The sequence below is a fragment of the Sorex araneus genome, chromosome 9, assembly GCF_027595985.1.
Source record: "Sorex araneus isolate mSorAra2 chromosome 9, mSorAra2.pri, whole genome shotgun sequence".
NCBI lineage: Eukaryota > Metazoa > Chordata > Mammalia > Eulipotyphla > Soricidae > Sorex > Sorex araneus.
In genome coordinates this window covers 41,251,073-41,272,883 of record NC_073310.1, presented here as the reverse complement: position 1 = coordinate 41,272,883, position 21,811 = coordinate 41,251,073, and the positions used below count along the sequence as shown (strand labels likewise).

The 21,811-nt window shown below is 41.7% G+C and overlaps 1 protein-coding gene across 3 annotated transcripts in view; it reads left to right on the top strand.

Annotated features, from left to right (window-relative positions):
• Positions 1-2,977: 2,977 nt before the first annotated feature.
• Positions 2,978-21,811, top strand: part of AHCTF1 (AT-hook containing transcription factor 1) — an 83,279-nt gene continuing 64,445 nt past the window's right edge. For 2 of the 3 annotated variants that reach the window (XM_055146887.1, XM_055146885.1), the window contains exons 1-3: positions 2,978-3,358; positions 13,995-14,122; positions 17,300-17,553. In XM_055146887.1, coding sequence (XP_055002862.1) covers positions 14,002-14,122; positions 17,300-17,553 — 375 coding nt within the window. In that variant the 5' untranslated portion in view covers positions 2,978-3,358; positions 13,995-14,001. Of the gene's footprint in view, positions 3,359-13,074; positions 13,255-13,994; positions 14,123-17,299; positions 17,554-21,811 lie in introns of all 3 variants that reach the window. The other variant, XM_055146886.1, reaches the window with a different exon arrangement.

Here is a 21,811-nt window from a genome sequence, read left to right as displayed (position 1 = left end):
GATTTAAAAAATTTTTTTATTGGACCACTGTGAGATAGACCCTTACAAAGCTGTTTATGATTAGATTTTAGTCCCACACTATTCCAACACCCAGCCCTCCACCAGTGTATATTTCCTAGCACCAGTGTTCTCAAGTTTCCTTCCATCACCCCTCACTCCCCAACTCCCCCCCCCCCAGCCTCTATCTCTATGGCAGGGGCTTTTCTCTCTCCGTCTCTCTCTCTCCCTTTCTCTCTTTCCTTTTAAACCCAGATTTTTTTAATCCTTCCATTTAACACTAATATCTCTTGAAACAAACTGAAATAAGTTCACATGTACTTAAATGACTGAAAGAAAAAAAAAAGATTAGATGAAAGCTTTAAAGTGGAAATTGGGAGGCCTGAGCAATAGTATAGCAGGGTTAGGGACTTGCCTTGCATGTGGCTGACCCAGGTTCAATCTCCTGCAACCCATATGGCCTCCTGTGTAGTGCCAGGAGTAATTCCTGAGTGCAGAGCCAGAAGCAATCCCTGAGCATCATTGTAGGGTGTGCCCCCAAAACCAAAACTAAAATAAATAAATAAATAAATAAAGTGGGAATTGGGGGTGGGGGGGTAGATTGTACAGGGATTAAGGTAGTTGCTTTGTGTGTGACTGATCCTGGATCAATGTATGTTCCTTTAAGCACTGCCAGGAGTTATCTCAGAGCACAGAGCTAGGATTAAGTTCTCAGCACTGCCAGATGTGACCCCCAAGCAAAAAGTGGAACTCAATTTACAAAAGAACAAGAATATAAAAATGGTCAATAATAAAGGAAGTGCTTTAAAATGTGTAAGATGAGAAACAGAGGAAGTGGGTGATAGATGAAGAAAGTCCAAAAAAGCAAAACAAATATGCAACAATCAGCATGTTTTCAGTGCAAGTTCAGTGATTAATGTGGGCCAAAGCTGAAGGAAGATTTGGGAGAGAAAAGAGTTCCCAAGGGATAAAAGATTTAAACACCCAGAGAAGAAGCTAGGAGATCCTGAAAGAAGATGTTTAGAGGAAGGTCAAGAAATGATTGCTGGGGTTAGTACAGGGATATAGTACAGGACAGTTATTTAGGATAGAGTATAGGGGTCAAGGCACTTGCTTTGCATACTATCAACCCAGGTTGTATCCCTGGCATCACATACGATTCCCTGATTACTTCTAGGAGTGATCCCTGAGCAGAGTTAGGAATATGCCTTGAGCACCACAGGATGTGACCCAAAAAACAAAAAAGAAAGAAAAGAATTGGGGAGTGGGAGGGGAACAGCAGAGCTCTTGACTTGCATATGGCTGATCAGGTTAGTGGCCCAGCCCTATGGTCCTCTATCACTGTCTAGGGGCATTAGTGGGCACAGAAATAGCCCACCAAGCACCTTAGAGGGTGATCCAGTACTGTACTCCCCCTTCTCTCCAACTCAAATGATTCTCACAACTATATAGGGAGATAAAACTTGAGCCCCAGAGGTAGTACAGCTGGTTGGGTGTTTGCCTTGCAAATGGCCAACCCAGGTTTGGTCTCCAGCATCCCATAAAGTCCCCTGAGCCCTCCAGGAGTGATCTCTGAGCACAGAGCCAGGAGACCCTGAGTACCAGCAGGTATGACCCCCAAACAAAAACAAACCAAATCAAAACAACAATATAGGAAGATAAATTACTATATATAGGATTGGTTCAGCATACAGAAAATATCCAGTTGGTAACATGGAAGGATTAAAATCCAATGCTCCTTTGGAAAGTTGATTAATCTGGATATTAAGTGTGGAACAGATTTGTTAATTTTCTGGCAGGGCTGGAAAGGACAGATGTGTGTGGAACAAATCAATTCCACCATCTCTTCTAGTCCTCATCGTGCTACCGATTTGACAACTGAAGCCCAGAAAGATGTCTTGGTTTTCCTGATGTCCCACGTAGCCTTCCTGAGCTATGAATCTTGCCTTCCACTACCACGAAGCATAGTGGTCACAAACTGAGCATAAAATGATCCCAGAGAAAGTGTGGAGAGAGAAGCAAAGCAAGGACATAAGTCAGCATTCTGACTTTGAAGAGGAAGGAGTTAAGGACAAGGACGGAGAAAGCCAAGCCCAAACCTCTTTCCATCTCCATCACAACCTGGTTCATTTTAAAAAACATATGGAAAGAGCAACAAAAAATGGAGAAACTTCAGATGAGAAAGATTAGTGCAGATGCTAGAGTCCTCCCTCTGCTTTAACCACCTACTCCTTTCATTTACTATTTACTCAGACGGTTCAGTCGTTTCATTGACGCGGTTCACCTATTGTGAACCAAAGAAAGTTCACAATGAAGCCCCAAGGTGAATAAAGAACAAACAAACAAAAAATTAATATAGCCGCGAGGGTGTGGACGATCAAGTTTAGGGTGCGTGAGCAGCTGTCGTCACAAAAGCACTCTCGGATACTAAAATATATTCACTCTGAGTGCGGAAAGCAGGAGTGCGGGGCTCACGTTCACACGGAAAATGTGAGCAAGGAAGGAAAATACGGAGGACAAAAACGCGGCTGCCAGGGGGCAAAGATTATCACTCGGCAGCCAGCAAGCCGGGCCCGCCGATAACCTGACGAATCTCCCGCCAAAAGAGAGGCAACTCGCGGCCTGGGAGGGCAGATCCGGCCCTCCGCAGGCTCCGGCGAAGATTTATTATAACCTTCCCCCTGTGCGCCCGGCTCCTGGGCCGAGCCGTCGGCCGGAGCGCAGCGCGCTGGGCATTGTGGGATTTGTAGTTCCTTCTCCACTCCTCGGCGGCCCGAGATGAGGCTTTCGGTAACTAGCCCGCCCTCCCCCGCCCTGCTTCCTTTCCTTCCCAACCCCCCTCCCCTCCCCCACCTTCTTTCCGGGAGTTTGAAAATTCCCGCGGAGCCGCAGCCTCTGCCTGGAATGCTCGCGAGAGCTCCGGGCGCCGCGCCGCGATCTCCTGCCCGTCTCCCCTCCCTCGGCGCCCTCCCCCGCCCCACCCCTCCCCTCCCTTCCCTCGCTGGCGTGTGGGACTCGGTCCGCCCCGGCTCGCGGTAATGCGCCAAGTCGGGTGGCCGCTGTCCGGGAGCCGAGCAGTGGAGCAGGGCAGGACCCGGAACCGCGGCGCGGGCAGCCCCGGCGTTTCGGTGCTGCGCTGTCAGGCGGCCTGCCGCCGCTGAAGGCGCTCACACAGCCGTGCGGCCGTGAGGCGGCCCCGGAGGTCGCCGGCGGAGGCTGGTGCGGGGCGGAGGTGCGCGCGCCCCGCTCGTGGCGGCGTGTCTCCCGGGAGATGCTGTGACGGTCCCGCGCGGGAGGAGCTCTTGCCTTGCGCCCCAGTGGACCCGGCGCCCGCGGCGGCTCGGCCACCCACCCGCCTTAGGTAGGGGGGGAAGGGCGGGAGGGAGGCCGGGCGGCGCGGCCTGGGCCCCCGCGCGGCGGCTGTGGCGCTTCGGTGGCGCGCGGGGCCTGCCTCGCGCCGGGCCTCGGCCGGCAGGAAAGCCCCGGGCCGGGGAGTAACGGCGCCGGGGCGCGGGCGCGGGCGCGGGCGAGCGGCGACGGTTTCTAGCCCGTCCCGGGGCGCGGAGGACGAGTTATATAACCGCGTTCTCGGGTTGAGCCGCCCGCACATGGCGACACGGAGGCTCTGCGGGGTCCACCCCCCCTGCCTGCCGCGCAGGGTCGACATGGACTGCGGAGCCTCGTCCTCACCGTTGTTCTCCGGTGCGCTTGAGACGTTGGCGGGCTTTTCTCTGCGGGAGCCGGCCGGCCGGCGCTGCGGGGCGGGCTGCGGGGCGCCTGGAGGAATGTAACGCACGCTCCCGGCCCTGCTGGGGAGCGGCCAGGGCGGGGAACGAGTTGGCTCGTGATGGGAAACGTGCTCTGGATGGTCCCGCTAAAGGGATCCTTTCCAGCACGTCTCGGCGTGGGCTTGCGGCGCTCTGCCCGCCCCACCTGCAGGCTAGACCCCCCCCCCACCACTACCACCCTGCTTTCGCTAGGGGTCCACTGCTTTTTCGGGGCGGGGGGGCGCAAGTTCATTTGTCCTCAGCCAGCCGGGGATCGTAGTAGCTAGCTAAATAAAATGAGCGTTGTTCTTTTTTTTTTTTTTTTAATGTAGGCAGTTTTTGAGAACTGTTTTTTTTCCCCCTATATCCTGAACCCTGTAGGAATGAGGAACAGGTCTCTCTCTTGGAAACTCTCCGCTTTACTCTTTACTCTTAAAACGTGCCCGTGCATTTTAGGGACCTTCTTTCGCGAACTTTCAATCGATTGGGTTCTGCGAGGAGAGAAGAAATGAGGGTAGATTTGCTTGTTTCTAGAGAACGTGTCTGGCCCTGGCAAGCCCAGCTCCAGTGCATTCACTTAAGTGAGGGGATGCTGTAAGTGTGCTAACGTGGGAAGTCGGCTTTCTTTCCATACCCCAGGGTCATATCCTAGTTTTTGAATTTTTTCAATGTAAAGTGAGAAAGAGAAATTACGATACAATTTGGTGTGGGCTCATCAGTGGAAATAAAACATAATTTCCGGGATATTAGGATTTTCATAATTGTGAAACTTTTCTGGATCCTCCCCTCCTCGCACCCCCCCCCCCCGTGAAGTTTTAACTTTCCTAGATTAGGTTCAGGCATTTACAAGAGTGTGTTCTGTTGTTTACCTTTAACTATTAACAGATTTGTGCTACAGCTATTTAGGATCTTGCCCAATCCTAAACCCATCTTGACCTGCCATCTCTGCCTCTCTCTAATTCTCAAATTTCAAATCGTCCTTTGAGTAAACTCCACCTTTTCTAAGCAACACCCCATCTCCCTTTTTCCTATCTACTCTGGGATCTCGTGGCTATGTACCTCAATTATAGCATTTATTTGTGTCTGGTGATCTAATGATTGACTATATCTTCTCTTCTGTAATGTAAACTTAATGTAAACTTTAGGAAGTAGGTAACCTTTCTGCCCTTTCAGCCCTTTCCCAACACAATGTTTTAAAATGTCTTAAAAGTGGTGATTAAGGTAGAAGTTTCTGGGCCCACTGATCGTTGACATTTGTATCCTAATTGTCTTTTCAAGGTAGTCGAAAAGAAAAAATGCATACAAACTGTTTTGTAAAAATATTTGCTCCGTGTATATTGCAATTTAATTATTGCAGTTTTCTCTAGTGGAATTCCAGTACTTTCTGGAATCTGGAATTAAATTCTGTTAATATCTTACCTAGTAATTTTACAGTTTTAATTTTGAGTCTTAGTATTGAAACAATGTATACTGCTTGTAGTTTGTTTTTCTTTTTTGGGTTATACCTGGCGTGCTCAGGTGTTGCTCAGGGATATTCCTTGCTCTAGGAAGGGGATTTTGGAACGATATGGATTGCTGGACTTCAAACCCCACTGGGTGGCATGCAGGGCGAATGCCTGAACCTCTGTACTGTCTCTCTGGCCCTAGATTTTTTTTTTCCCTCTTTAATAGACCTTTTTCTTTAGCAAAATTGAGTGAAAGGTAGAGAGAGATATTATACACTCTCCTTGATCCCATTCATGCATATTTTCTCTTGTTATCAGTATATCCCCCTACATTTGCTGTAGTCAGTAAAACTACATTTGATATATCATTATCACTTCAAATTCATAGTTGTATATGATGGCTGGTTCTCTGCAGGAGTTATACCCAGTAGTGCTCGGGGCTAACTTATTGGCTTTAGCCTTCAGGGATCACTCCCCATGGGGCTCAAGGGAACCATATGGGGTGCTGGGCATTGAACCCTGCGGGAGTGTGAGCAAGCATTTTGCTTACTATACTATTTCCGGCCCCAATGACTCATTCTTGATTGTAAAAAATATGTTGGTTTGGACAAATGTATAAGGACCTGAAAACACTTTTTAAGTACTATTTAGAGTAGTTTCACTACTGTAAAAATTTTCTATCCTCCACCTTGTCATCTGTCTCACCTACCTCTTGGCCATCACCTTTACTGACTTTAAAATTTTCCATTTTCAGATTATTATATGTTTGGAATAACACTATGCAGCCTTTTCAGATGGATTTCTCTTTAGGTATTTCAGACTTACTGTCTTTTCATGTCTTGGTATCATTCTTTTCTAGTGCTGAATAATAACCTATTATCTGAATATACCACAGTTTATATGTTCCTTTTCTTATTGGAAGATAGATTTTTCAGTTGTTTTTGGTTCTCATAGTTACAGGCTTCCATGTGCAGGTTTTTGTTTGGTTAAGTTTTTAGTTCCTTATAGTTAATACCAAGGAATACAATAAATAGTGTTCGATTGTATGCTTATTTTGTAAGAAACTCAAATTCTGCATGTTATTTTGGACTTGCACTATCTGTGAATGAGAGTTTTTGTTGCTCCATGTGCTTAGCTGCTTTTGATGGTTGGTCGGTTACTAGATGTGGGGTATTCTGATAGATTAGTGTAGGGTTGTGTCATTTTGTTTCCCTGAAGACATGATATGGACTATGTTCCCATGTGCTTACTTGTCATTTGTATATATTCTTTCAGTAATTTTTTACAAATGACAGTGAGATGTATGTCAAGACTAGACATTTTTTAATTATATATTTTTTCTTTATATTCTGAGGCAGGGAAGTGGGGAGCAGACCAGGGGAAAAGGAGAAGGAGCTTGTGAAAGGAGATGGGGGGGTACTCAGGAAGGGAGAAAGGAGAGGAGAGGAAGAGGAGGAGTAAGAGAGAATGAGAATGGGGAGGGGGATGGGTAAAGGAGTGGGTTTGGGGTTTTTGGGGGGAGAGGTGAAATATAGGCTGGCTTTGGTTTGAGGTCACACCTGGCAGTGCTCAGGGCTTACTCATGGCTTGGTGTTCAGGGATCACTCATGGCTGGTTCTGGGACCACGTGGGGTATCAGAAATCAAACCAGGGCTGGCCTCTTGTGAAGCTGTTGCCTACCTGCTGTACTGTCTTGTCCCTATTATTCTTATTCTTCTTCTTATTATTATTATTTATTTTTTTTTTTTTTGGTATTTTGGGTCACACCCGGCGATGCACAGGGGTTATTCCTGGCTCTGCACTCAGGAATTACCCCTGGCGGAGCTCAGGGGACCATATGGGATGCTGGGATTCGAACCCGGGTCGGCCGCATGCAAGGCAAACGCCCTACCCGCTGTGCTATCGCTCCAGCCCCTATTTTTATTATTTTTGTTAAATTTTTTTTTCTGGTTTTCTGGCTCTGTTTAGGCATCACTTCTGGCTCTGTACTAAGGGATTAGCGAACCCATGTGGTGCCAGGGATTAAACCTGTGTGGGGTGTATGCAGTGCAAGAGTGCTACCAGCTGTACTATACCTCCAACCCAGGCCTTTTAGGTATTTATGATCCAGTGATTCACAGGAATAATAGTGATGATTTTTGATTTTTAGGAATTCATAGTATAGTGGTAGCTGACTCGGAATTACTTCTGGCAGTGCTCAGGACCACATGGGGTGCCTGGGATCGAACCTGAGTTGGCCATGTGGAAGGCCATTGCTCTAGCACCGAAGTGTTGATTTGTATTTATATGACGTAAAGAGTTAAGAAAGATTTTTGTGCATGTTGTAAGCAATCTAGCACTTTTAAACAAAATGAGTAGTAATTTCCTTGAGGACTGGCATAACATCCTGATTTACCTGTCTGACCTTGATACGAAGTTGAAACTTTGTAATAACTTTTGAATTTGTATCTTTCTAGGCTGACAAAACATTAAGACTGAGCATCCACTAGTTTTATTTTTTTTGGGGGGGTGATGAGGAGGCGCTCCCTTGCACACACACATCCAGCAGTGCTTATGACTTTCTCTCTTTCCCTCCCCCCCCCTCTCTCCCTTCTCCCTTCTCCCTCTCTTCCCCTCCCCCATCCTCTCTCCTTCTCTCCTCTTCCTCTCTCCCCCCCTCCCTCTCCCCCCTTCCTTTCCTCTCCCCCCTTCCCCCCCCCCCCCTGTGCCCAGGGATCTCTTCTGGAGGGGTTGAGGGACTGGGGATCAAACCCAGGTTGATGGTGTCGTATGGAAAGCAGAGCCCTACTCACTGTACTATTGCTCCAGCCCCTTCCCTTTAATATATATTTTTTTAACTCCTGTGTGCCAAATTAAGATTGGGAAAGGGAAGTATTTTTTTGTAGCTTGGGTATAATAGGAGGGAATAAGCAGTAGGACTCAATTTATATTAAGCTTTTTTATGAAATTAAAACTTTTATTCCTTTCCAGTAATTTGGGTAGAGCTTGTACTTTTACTGTTTAAATTGTTATTCTTAGATACTAACACATGGGGAACATAGACATTCCTGGTGGTGATCAGGGACCTGATGTGGTGCTGTGAATTGAACTGGGTCCTCCACTTATGACATCTTCAAGGCTGATACCTTATCCCCTATGTTATCTCAGAACTTAGAAATTCTTTTTTCTCTTGAAATTTATATATAAAATTATTATGGAAGTTTTGAGAACTAACTTACTCTAAATGGAAATAAGAGGATAATTAATTTCCTGGGCTAGGTAGAAGCCTAGGTAAGAAGGCAAATCAGATGAGCTTGCAGAACCAAGAAGTAAGTTAAATTGTTGTAATCCTAAGAAACGGTTTAACAAAAAGTAGGGATGATGAGAATGAAGACATAGGTACACTTGGAAGAATGTAATGTTCCAAAAGTAGAGAGGAAGCCATGGATGCAGCAGTTTATTTTTGTGCGTGTGGTAAGCAATTAGTATTGGTTGGATTAATAGTCCAATTGATAACTCATTGGCTAACTCATTGAATTGATAACGCATTGATAGCTCAATGAATTGACAACTCACTGAATGTGGAAGTTGCCGACTTCACTAAGGAAGCTTGATATAGTCATCTGAATTTCTCCGAATAGTACTAACCACACTAACATATCTGAGAGACAGGTGAGAGATCTGGTATATTTGGACAACTTTTTTAACACTAGAGAAGTCTTGGATGGTCCATGCTGGTATGGATTCTATTGCTGATGGATTAATGCAACAGTATTTGTTGAATTTATTTAGGCACAATATAAACAGTATTAATAACCTAGCCACTGGTAAATACAAGATTTTAAATGTTTCACAAGGGATCTTGAGAGATAGTACAGTGGATAGGGCACTTTCCTTGAATGTGGTTGACCTGCATTTAGTCCCCAGCACCCCATGAGCCGTGCCAGGAGTATTCCCTGAGTGCAGAGCCAGTTGTAACTCCTGCACACTTTTGATTTGGCCCCCAAACAAAACAGTGTTTTACAAAACATTCTTGTAATTATGGATTTATATAAATTCCCATTTTAAGGTTCTTTCTATATGTAAGTTTCTCATACATTACTACCTCTGCTCAGGGATCATTCCTGGCAGGGCTCAGGCCCATATGGTTGGTGTGCCTAGAATCAAATCTGGGTTGGCCTCAAGCAAGCAAGCCATGGGCCACACTACTGTCTTTCTGGCCCCCCTCTTTTACAATACTCTTGTTTCGAAGTTTTGTAAATTAAATAGCTATCTTTCACCATTGGATTAGCTTCTTTATCTTTGGGTTTTTTCTTTTTAAAATTCTCTTAAGCCGTGGGTATGTTAATTCTCAACTTCATTATCATTTAGGAGGTAGATCTTGAAGCAATATTCTCTTTCAAAAGTAACACTAATTGTCTTGTTTCTTAGAATATCAGTGAAAAATGGATGAAGTGTGTGGTATCTGAAATCACAGGATAGTGAATACTTGCCTGAGATTTATTTTGGTTTTGCGTTCACATCTAGTGCTTAGGGCATATTTCTGCTCAGGGATCAGTCCTGTGATCTGGAGGGATCCTGAACTGGGGTAGGTATCTGAAAATTCTGGTTTTAGTGATGACTTTTACATAGAAGATGTTTCATGAAGGGTAACCCCATCCTCTTTAAGAGGGGGGGGGTGTGTGTCTGTGTGTGTCTGTGTGTGTGTGTCCCCATCCTCTCTTTAAGAGGGGTGGGCGGCAATGGAGATACCTTTGCCTTGTGTCTATTGATAAATTTCCCTTTCTGTAAGAAAACATTTCCTCCCCCTCTCAGGAAAGATAATACATTGTTTCTGTACATAAAGGTTTGTAATTTTCATGATGAATTTGAAAAGTTAGCTTTTTTTAAAATTTTTTTTACTTTATTTTTTTGCTTTTTGGGTCACACCTGGCAATGCACAGGGGTTCCTCCTGGCTCATGCACTCAGGAATTCCTCCTGGCGGTGCTCAGGGAACCTTTGGGATGCTGGGAATCAAACCAGGGTTGGCCGCGTTGGCTGGTGGTATAATTTAGGTCTTCATCCTTAAATGCATTTCTTTCTTGGGGTGTTGAAATCTTTGACTGTAATATGATTTAATGTTTCTTTCAGTTTGTTTAATTTTTGCCTCATGTTTTGAAGATACAAAATATTGAAATTGTTAATTGTTAACCTTGGAGATAGAACCTGTTCTGTGAAATTACCCTCTTAACAACTGATAATAGTCTTTGCTCTGAATTTGGCTTTGATATAGCTGTTCTTGCTTTTTGATTTCAACCTATCTAGTTTTTAATTCGTGGGATTTTGTTTTGGGGCCATATCGTACGTACATCACTGCTTAGGGATTACTCCTGGTGTCTGGGCACTATCTCTGATGCTGAGGGTTTGAGCCAGGGGCCTCTGCTTGGATGGCAAGCACCTTAACTCCTGTAATCTCATTCCCTCTATTTCACTTTTAAAGAGTTAGTTTGGGCGTTGGAGAGAAGGTACAGTGCTAAGTGTTTAAGTATTTGCCTTTGCAGCTGCTTGGGGTTCAATCCCTGGTATATCCCATATGGTCCCCTGAGCCAGCCAGGAGTAATTCCTGAATGCAGAGCCAGGAGTAACCCTGAGCATTGCTGTGTGTGATTCAAAAATGGGGACGGGGGGGAGAGACATTAAAAAAAGTTTGTGTGTATGTTCTAAGATGAAAAGAAAATGGGGAAAAATAGGAAAGGTGTTGCCAGGGATTAGTGGGCCTCACATGTCCATGCCTTTCTTATTATTATATCTTGGACATTTTGTCTGATCACTCTTCTGCTTATAATTTCTTTAAATCTCCTTTATTGAGGGAAGTAGGATTTGTTTGGAGTCAACCTTTGATTTTATTTAAGATTGTTTTGTATTTTTTTCTTAAAGGTAATTTCAATGATGTATAACTAAATATTAGCAGCTATTGTGTTGTAAAATAGTTCAATCTTATGTTGTCAGAAAATCATTTATTCTACCTAGGATTCGTTGAACTTCAAATTCAAGGAATTTACTTCAAATTTCAAAGAATTTGGCTCCGCAAATCTGGGAAATAATTTTGGAATATTTTTTTCTTCCTTACTATTATAATGAAATATCTAAAATATCTACACTTAGGATTTTCAGATACAGCTTGAATTCCAGCCACTAATTCAAGTATGGAGAAAGCTGTCTTGCTTATATTTACATGGGTTTTCTTTTATTTTTATGCTGATAATAGAGAAGTATAAAGTATATCATCATTATGTTTGTTTTGTTTTGGGGGGCCGCATTCAGTTGTGCACAGTGCTTACTCCTGGCTCTGTTCTCAGGAATCATTTCTGGCAGGCTCAGAGTTCCATATGGAGTGTCCGGGATGAAATCCAGGTCGGCCACGTGCAAAGCCCGAGCTGTACCTGCTCTGCTATCTCTCTGGCCCTGAGAACTGTGAACTTTATTAGTTGGGGGTTGGAGGGAGACTCCTTAGCTTGCATGCAGTAGCCCTCTAAACTCAATAAATTTGGGGGATGGTAGTTCACAGTACTACTGGTATTACTCCCGCTCTGCTGGGTTGCTGTCTGTAGTGCTTGTCTATCACCATGCTTGGGGAACCAGGAACCCTGAAGTGGGTGCCAGGTAGTTGACTTACTTGCAAAGCATGGGCTTCATTCACCCTTTTGAGTCATCTCTCTGGCCCCTAGCTCTAAGCTTTATGCCCTGTCTCTCTGACCTCAGAGTGATCAAAGTAAAATAAGAGTTACTGTGGCTGGCAGGCCAAAGCCAGTTTTTGTTTTTTTATAATTCCTACTGTTTTTTCACTTCTGGTTTTGTCAACTTAGTTTCTGAAAATGCTCTTTTATCTTAATAGCAGGTTTGCCTTTTTCCTCCCATTATTTAAAGGTGTGTGTATATATATATATGTATATATATATTTATGGGTTGGTAATTAAGGAGAATCTGGTCTTTTTAAGTAAAATGAAAGATCATTTTAGATTTGTTTTTTCTTAACTAGTTAAGGTCAGAAATGTATCAGACTCAGTAACCTCTCAGTAACCCTCTCAGGGTGAAGCAGCATAATTTTTATTGGAACTTAGATGTGAGGGGGGAGAAAAGGACAAAGTATATATTGCAAAGAGAACATGGGCTTCTCTAAAGTGTGAAAAGCAAAGAGATAGAGGCTAGCAAGCAAGATTCTTGTTCAAGGGAGAACACTGGCTTGAAGAAGAGCAAGCCTCCTATTCAGTTCTTTTTTTTTTCCCTATTCAGTTCTTAAGGTTGCTGTGTGACTGCATAATTTTCATAGATTCTCTTAATCCTTTTATTCTAACAGTATTTTTTGAAATACGCTTTCTAGAGCATGATCTTTCTAAAATTTAATTTTTTTTAAAAAAGTTGTTCACAATAGTTTATTACATTCAGTGTTCCAACACCAATCCCATCACCATTACACCTTCCCACCATCATTATTTTGAATTACCACCACCACCCAAGCAGGTCCTAAATAATTTATTTTGTATTTGAATTGCTTGCTAAGAAAAATTTGCTAAAAATGATCCAAAAAACGTTTCCTGAGAGGAAAATATGTGAAGGTTGTTGTATCTCACCCCGGAGCCATTAAGCCCTTGTATAAGAGATTGCTAAAATGTTCGTACAAATTGAGCATTTGTGTGCTTTCATATACATATAAAAGGATGAGATTGGTTGCCTTCTACTTTACATTCCATTAAATGTGTGCTACTCTTGGTATAGAGTATGAAGTGTCACTTCGCTTCGAATGCGGCGGCCTCACATAAAGCATGATTTCTTAAACCTTTGCTCATGACTTCTTTTCACCTGAGATTTTTGTTTTGTTGTTTGTTTGTTTTGGGGCCACACTCAGCAATGCTCAGGGATTATTCCTGGCGCCGCACTAGAGATCACTCCTGGTGGTGTTCCGAGGACCATATGGAATGCCAGGGATCAAATCCAGGCCAGCGGCGTGCAAGGCAAGCACCTTAACTGCTGTGCTATTGCTCCGGCCCTTCACCTATTAACTGTACCTGAGTTAATACAACTCAAGGTACGTAGATACATAACATAGGTGCACAAACATTTGCTGATAACTAATCATAAGTATAATTATCACATTATACTTAGTTTTATAATTAAGTTTGTAAGGGTGTTGGGATAATTTTCCTGATTGCACTGACAAGAAGAGTTCAGGCTAATCAAAAGAAGCAAAGGACTGAAAAATTTATTTCAAGACAAACTTTTAAAAAATTAGGTGACACCATTTTGGATTGCAGTCCACAGTTTAAGACATTAGAATCTATAATATGATTTAGTATTAATATTAATTTTATTGAATCAGTTTTCAAAGCATATAGGGAATTATGTATATTCTCAGGATACCTACAGAAATTGTTAACTTCTAGGAGGGGCTTCACCCACACTCAGCAGTGCTCAGGGCTTATTCCAGAATCTGTGCCCAGGGATCACTTCTGGCAGGTTCAGGATGCCTGGGATCAAACCTCGTTGGCCACATGCAAAGCTAGTGCCCTGCCCGTTGTGCTATTACTCTGGCCTCAACTTGTTTAGTTTCCTAAAGGTGTATCATTTCTTAGATAATACTTTAAAACCAGAAACACTTAGTTTATCAAGTTTTACTTTTAACTTTGTTTTTTGGGGAGGTGTATGTATTGTGTGGTGGTATTTCCATTACTATTTTACTTGGCTGAAGAATTTATTGAATTACATGTACAAATACATGTACAAATACATGTACAAATACATCGGAGTAATGTTATTTTTTACTTGCAGTGGAACTATGCGAGACTTAACAGCACAAGTGACTAGTGGTCTTCTGCAGTTTCCAGAAGTTACTATTCAGGCCCTTGGAGAAGATGAAGTAACATTAGAATCTGTGCTTCGTGGAAAATTTGCGACAGGTAAAGTAATTTTGTGGAGAATTTTACTTGATTGAATTGTAATATAAGAATAAGCATTTGTTACATTTGCTTAACTATAAATTTAATAACATCTGCATACGATGAAGCACATTTTTAATCTCGGGTTATAGTTCATTTTAATTTCAGATTTTGTGTTTTTGTTGTTTTGGGGCCACTCCTGGTTATGTACAGAGTTTAGTCCTGACTCTGCTCTCAGGCAGGGAGGATTACTCAGGGAGCCATGTGTGGTTGCTAGGGGTCGAATCTGGGTCAGCTGTGTGCAAGGCAAGCATCCTACATGCTATACTATCTCTCTGGCCCTTGTAGTTTTTATTAACTATGCCATATTTTATATCTTTCAACATTTATCTACGTTTGAAAAGTAGAGTTAATGCACAGCTTTTTTCTTTATGAGTAAGTTTTATTGGTGGTTTTATAAATAGAAAAATCTGATCATAGGGCCCTTGGGTGATATAAAATAATTCAGAAAGTCTTATTTCTTAATTCCATTAATTTGAACATGGTTTTAGTATTCCTTTCATGTTACATAATATTGTTATATAATATAGCATATATTACATAACATGTAACATATATTCTATTGTATAATATTTACTATTCTAAAGAACCTCTTAAATTATGTATTTCAGTCTAATAGAAATCTTTTCTGAAACTAGTTTAATAGCTGTTCTTTCTAGTAGTAAGACAACAAAGCATTTGTGTCATTTAGGTATTTACATTGCTATTCTCTTAAATGTTAGAAGTGATAACTGCATCATATAGACATGTAGCAATTTTCATTTGAGGTTATTTCTAAGACTATTCTAAGAAGCTGAGAATCAGTAATTCAGGTAGCAGATGGCAAAAACAAGCTTTTGGGGGGTGGGGTGTGAGCCAAAGCTGGCAGTGCTCAGAACTCCTGGCTCTCCCTGATCGGGGATTACTCTTGGTGGGCTCGGGGGACCATATGGGGCCCAGTGATCAAACCCTGCATGGGCCGTATGCAAGGCAAATGCCCTACCTGCTGTATTAACATTCTGACCCCTTAAAAACAAACTTTGAACCTATGTATTCTGAAGCTCTGTGTACCATGGTATTTTCTTAAAGAATATAATTTCCCTTAGTTGTAAGCTTTTAAATTTTTTTATTGAATATCTGTGAGATAGACCATTACAAAGCTGTTCATGATTGGGTTTCAATCATACAATGATCTAACACCTATCCCTTCACCAGTATACATTTCCCACCACCAATGTCCCTTGTTTCCTTCCACCATCCCCAATGTTGCTGCTTCTGATCCTCCCAGCCTGCCTCTATTTGTGGGCACTTTTCTCTTTTCTCTCCTTTTGTGCATTATGGTTTACAATATAGATCTTAGTTGTAATTATTTTTATATCTACTTGGATAAATGATAGACATTATAATTGTCTTTTAAGTTTTATATATAAATAGAAAAATGTGATTGTAGGGTCCTTGGGTGATATGAAGTAATTCACTTAGACAAATATGAAGGGAGAGGTAAGTGTTCAAGAGAGAATATGGGGACTAGAGAGTAGTACAACTAGGTAGTATTTACCTTGCATGTGGCTGGCTCTGATTCAATCCCCAGCATTGCATATGATCCTCTGAGCATTGCCAGAAGTGCCCTGAACACAGAGCCAGGAGTGAGCTATGAGCATAGCATAGCTTGGTGTGTCCCACTCTCCACTACTACCCCCCCAAAAAAAGAGGGAGGGAGGGGGAGAGAGAGAGAGAGAGAGGAGGAAAACATCTCAAATTTTAACTTTCAAGGTAGTGACTTTTTTTTTTTTACCATGATACCACTATTTATTCAGCTGCTCAAATGAAAGTCCAGTTCTATTCTGCTTTTGATTAATTTTGTTTTACTGACCTCTATCATATTCTCAAAAAAACATTCTTTTAGACTCCTTTTTATTTTTGGGGGTCATTCCCAGGGAATGCTCAGGGATTACTCCTGGCTCTGCACTCAGAAACTATTCCTGGCAATGCTTGGGGAACCATAAAGGATCCTGGGATCAAACCTGGGTTAGTTGCATGCAAGGCAAATGCCTTACCTGCTATACTCTCGCTCTGGCTCCTACTTCTGACTCAGTGTGAATCTCTGGGTAGTTCACTTCTCTGTTTATGATGACCAAGTCTAGGGTATCCTCTACCTGTGTAATCTCTGTGCTTCCCTATTGTCCTACTTAACAACTAGACTAACAGTAATAAGCATCAATTAGTCACTTTCCTGCTTAAGACCCCCCACTTCAGCTGCTTCGTATTGCATGCACAGTAAAATCCAAACAATACCAGTAAAAGGATTAAAACAGGGTGTTTGTTAATACTATTATGTTAAATATTTCTTATTGGTTGGAACTCAGTCGAACAGCTGTAATGTCTAGATTACATAGGTATAAAGTAAAAAATAGGAGTTTGGGGACCAGAGTGATTATTACAATCAGTAGAATGCTCTCTTACACATGGTTGGCCATGTGTAAGGGACCAAAGGGATCATTTCTGGCTCTTTGTAGCTCTATGGCTTTGGATAAGTTAATTATACGAAGGTATTGTAATTTTCCAAAGAGGTGGTACTCAAGGGATCATACTTAGTGCCAGATTCAAATCACATAAAAGCCAAATATGTTCCCTCTGTATTGTCTCTCCAGCACTAAGATACTACTATACTTAAGCATCTAGCATGGTACCTTTACCAAATGGCTTTATTACTATGTTTTGTTTTGGTTTGGTTTTTGGCCACACCAAGGACAAAGGATCACTTCTGATGGTGCTAGGGGGACAATATGGGGTCTTACCTGCTGTTATTGTCTCTGTTTCCTGCTTTATTGTTTTTGGCTGGAGAAGTCACACTCTACAGTCCCCAGGAGCTCTACTCAGTTGTGCTTGAGTGTGACTCCTGGTCATGCTCAGGAGATCATGTGGTACCTGGGCTTCCTGCATGTAAAGCATACCGTTATTTCCTTGAGTTATCTCCAGCTAACTTTATTGTTGGAGTAGTCATTGTCAGTTTAATTTTACTAATTTGGAGACTTCTGTTCTATAAATGCTTAGATTTCAATTCAGGATACTTTGTTTAAATAATAAATTATATATGTGAAACAAAACTTTTGATGGTGTACAAAGTATTAAAATAAGCAACATTTTTTTTTCTTCTAGGGAAAAATGGAATTGCTTGCTTGGCTTGTGGTCCACAACTTGAAGTAGTAAACTCTTTAACAGGACAACGGTTATCTGCATATAGATTCAATGGAGTGAACGAACAGCCTCCCATTATTCTAGCTGTGAAAGAATTCTTTTGGCAGAAGAGAGCTGGTTTGCTGATTGGATTAGAAGACATAGAAGGGAGTATTCTCTGTCTTTATGACCTTGGTATATCAAGAGTGGTAAAAGCAGTTGTCCTTCCTGGAAGGGTAGGTACTATTTAAGATACGTGGGGTATTCTACTTGAAAAATTCAACCTTTTACTGTGTGTTTGCACTGGTGGGTCGGATTACTTTATGAAAATTTACTTAGATATGCATTTATCATTAGTTTACATTTATGAGACTGTTAATTAAAAAGTTTAAAGTAGAGAATGTTAGACATACTGTCAGAGGAACAAAGTTTATAATTTAACTTTGCAAAGTAAAGATAGGAGATGTAGTGTTCTAATATTCCCCTTTTTTGGGGGGGTGCTTTTTGGGTCACACCCAGTGATGCTCAGGAGTTACTCCTGGCTCGGCACTCAGGAATTACTCCTGGCAGTGCTTGGGGGACCATATGGGGCGCTGGGGATTGAACTTGGGTCGGCACGTGCAAGGCAAACGCCCTACCCGCTGTTCTATCGCTCTGGCCCTCCCTTTTTTTGTTTTGACCTGCATGCAGTACATGTCTTTTGAGATACTTTGTGTGTGTGTGTGTGTGTGTGTGTGTGTGTGTGTGTGTGTGTGTGTGTGTGTGTGTGTGTGTACATGCTTTTTGGTTTTGTTTTTGGTCCATATCTGGTGGTGTTCTCAGGCTATTACTCCTGGCCCTGAGGTCAGATATCACTCCTGATGTGGGGATCAAGGGAAGATTGGCAGGACCCAGATCAGCCACATTCAAAGCCAAGCACCCTGCCTGCAGTACTATTTCTCTAGTCCTCTAATATTTTTTATTTGTTTTTTTGGGCCCTACCAGTGGTACCCAGGGCTTATGTTCCTATTGGGCCTTGGGGGCTCAAGGCCCATATGTGGTGCCAGGAGTCAAATCCATGTGCATAGCAAGCATCCTGCCCACCCTTGTACTGTTGCTCTAGCTCCCTAATATTCTTTTATACTAAATATATGAGTTTTATTGTTTTGTTTTTGGTGGTTCCTGGGGTTGAGCTCAGAACTTCAAACATTCAGTGCATGCACTTTTACACTGATCCCTGTCCCAGCCCCTTTTCAGTTTATTCTTAAGGCACTGAAAGTTTGTAAAACTAATGTATTAGAATAATATTCTTTTTCTTTTTTTGTTTTTTTCACTTTTGAGACTAGCCTTGTGTTTGTATGGAAAAGATGTCCTGTTTAAGATTTGAATAATGTAATTAATGAAATCACTTAAATTTATCTTTTTTATTTATTTTTTTATTTTTTTATTAGTTTATTTTTAATTAGAGAGTCATCGTGAGGGTACAGTTACAGATCCATACATCTTTGTGCTCATGTTTCCCCCATACAAAGTTCGATAACCCAAAATTTATCTTTATATGCATTTGCCTTTTTTCATATCAGCTTAGCCAATAGTAATTATAATTGGGCTTTGATATTGGCTGTTTCTTTTATACATGTTAAGAAAAAAGTACTTAAAAATGCACAAATAGGAAATCATGAAAGCTTTATATATGGCACTCAGAAATGTATGCATGCTGTTTGTAATGTATATGATCATAGTTTCAAATTTATAAATTTAAAGGGTACCTAAATGACAAAGTAGTGTTTTTGTAATTGAGATATGAAATTTATAAATTTAAGGGTACCTTAATGACAAAGTAATGATTTTTATAATTGAGAAAACTGGCCCAGTGGAATAATGGGGATTTAAAGTCATTTATAACCTGGCATCTTACAAAATGATCCCATTTGAGTTTGGCTTTTTGTGATTTCCATTTCCTGAGGTCAACCATAGGTTGATATTCTGAAAGAGATCACAGTCACAAAGCTTATTGTAGTATGTTGTTAAAATTGTTCTCTTTTAATATTATTAATCTTTTGTACCTATTTAGCCTTATTTGTTTATAAATTAGTTATATCATTGGTATGTATGTATGGGCTGGAGTGATAGCACAGCGGTTGGGTGTTCGCCTTTCAAATGGCCGACCCAAGTTTGATTCCTCCGCCCCTCTCGGAGAGCCCGGCAAGCTACCGAGAGTATCGAACCCGAGAAGCAGAGCCTGGCAAGCTACCCGTGCATATTGGATATGCTAAAAACAGTAACAATAAGTCTCTCAATGAGAGACGTTACTGGTGCCTGCTCGAACAAATTCGATGAGCAACGGGATGACAGTGATATATATATAGGAAAAAAGTATGTGGAAGCATCATACTATAGGGTTTCAGACATCTGCTGCATTATTTTATATCCTTTGAGGGCTACGCTAACTATTACATATATGCTATACTTGCTTGTATGGTTTTTGTTTGTTTTTGGCAGTATTGAGGACCGAACCCGGAACTTTACACATGCAAAGCTTGTGCTCTATGACTGAACCACAGCCCAGACTTACTGGGATGATTTTAAGAAAAATTAGTTCAGCCGTTTATTGAGTACTTCTACAAATCAAGCCAGACTTTGGGATTAAATAAATAAACTTAAGTTTAGAAAGTTTTTAGTGGGAAAGACATTACAGCACAAGTATAATAAATACTGTGATAAATTTAATTATTTGGAATTTGTAGAGTTTCTACTCAGGAAGAACAAGTAAAATGTTAACAGTTACATGAAACTTCAGGGAAACAGAATGATTTACTCAGAATGACTGGGGAAAAAGAGAAGAAGTGGCAAAGAAATGGTGAGGATATGACTGTATTTAGGACCTCTTAAAGTCTAGGGTGAAGTCATTTTTAAAAGCAGGAAGAACTTCAGGTGAAAAGGATTGGACAGATTCAAAATTCATTCTGGTGGAAACAGGGTTAAGACCTTGTTTGGTCATTTATATAAGGCATTGAGTAGAAACAATAAAAGTGCCTGATTACTCAGTTGAGTGGATGGGTGCAGTCACATGGAAAAGAAAATGTCAGGGCCAGACCGATAGTACAGTGTTAGGGAGTTTGCCTTGCACACAGACAACTTGGGTTCAATCCCTGACTTCCATAAAGTCCTCCAAGCACTGCCAGGAATAATTCCTAAGTGTAGAGTCAGGAGTGATCCTTGAGCATTGCTTGGTATGACCCAAAAAGACTACCCCCCACCCCCCAAAAATAGAGAAAATGGAGGAGAAAAATTTTAAAATTAATAAGGTAGGCAATTATACATTATTTCATATAGTACTAATAAAAAATGCATACAGGGACATTTGGTATCCCTTGAGGGAATTAAGAAAAGAAATATGTTTTAGTATATATAGACATTATTGCCATAATCTGAAAGAGAGGGCATCCTTGAAATTACTGCTTTCAAAATTAGAAATACTATGGAAATGTTTTGTGTATTAAAATACCCAGCCCGGGGTTGGAGTGATAGCACAGCGGGTAGGTCCTTTGCCTTGCACGCGGCTGACCCGGGTTGATTCCCAGCATCCCATATTATCCCCTGAGCATGGCCAGGAGTTATTACTGAGTGCAGAGCCAAAAGTAACCCCTGTGCATCGCCAGGTATGACCCAAAACAAAAAAAACAAAAAACCCCAAAAAACCCAGCCCTTTTGCCTATAAAATTATAGTCTAAAATTGACTTTTTAATCAACACATAAATTATTGATGAAAGTCCCCTTTGAGTTTTTCTGACATTCTTTTTGTGGCTTAATATGAACAGGAGAGCTACATATGAAATAAAATGTGAATTATTTAATATTTTAAAAACATGACCTGTGAATTGAATTGGGGAGACTGTAATTCTATGAAGTAGCCCAGTGTGGTTTTTCTCCCTGCTTTCTTTTATTTTTATTGTTACTACTGGTTTTGGGCCACAGCTGGGCTTACTCCTGGCTCTGCATTCAGGAATTACACCTGGTGGTTCTAGGGGGACCATATGGAGTGCCAGGGAATGGAACTTGACTCCTCCCTGCTCCTTTTCCCCCCCCTTTTGTTGATGTTGCCATGAGAATAATGGCTGGGGGTTGGGGGTTTTGCTCATTGGCTTGCCTATGGTGCTCATACACAGTACAGCTTCTCTGTGGGTTGTATTTCTGGCCATGGTGCTCACACATCTTTAATTGTGCTTATTGGGTTTTATGCCCACCATTTGTGGGACTTATATCCACCTATCTACCTGAAGCCACATTAATTGTTTGCTATACTGGGGACAATGAACTGCATCACTGCTAGAATTGTATTTGGTACCTGGGTCATCATTGAGAGTCAAACTCCATGTCTCATGTTTGTGAGGCCTTCTTCAACTCTAGCCAAGGCCCTGTCTTGGTTTCTACAATAACTTTCTGTACATTTTTTTTTCCTGTGGGAGTGGAGGAGCCACTTTTTTGGGCTTTTGGGCTACACCTGGTGGTGAT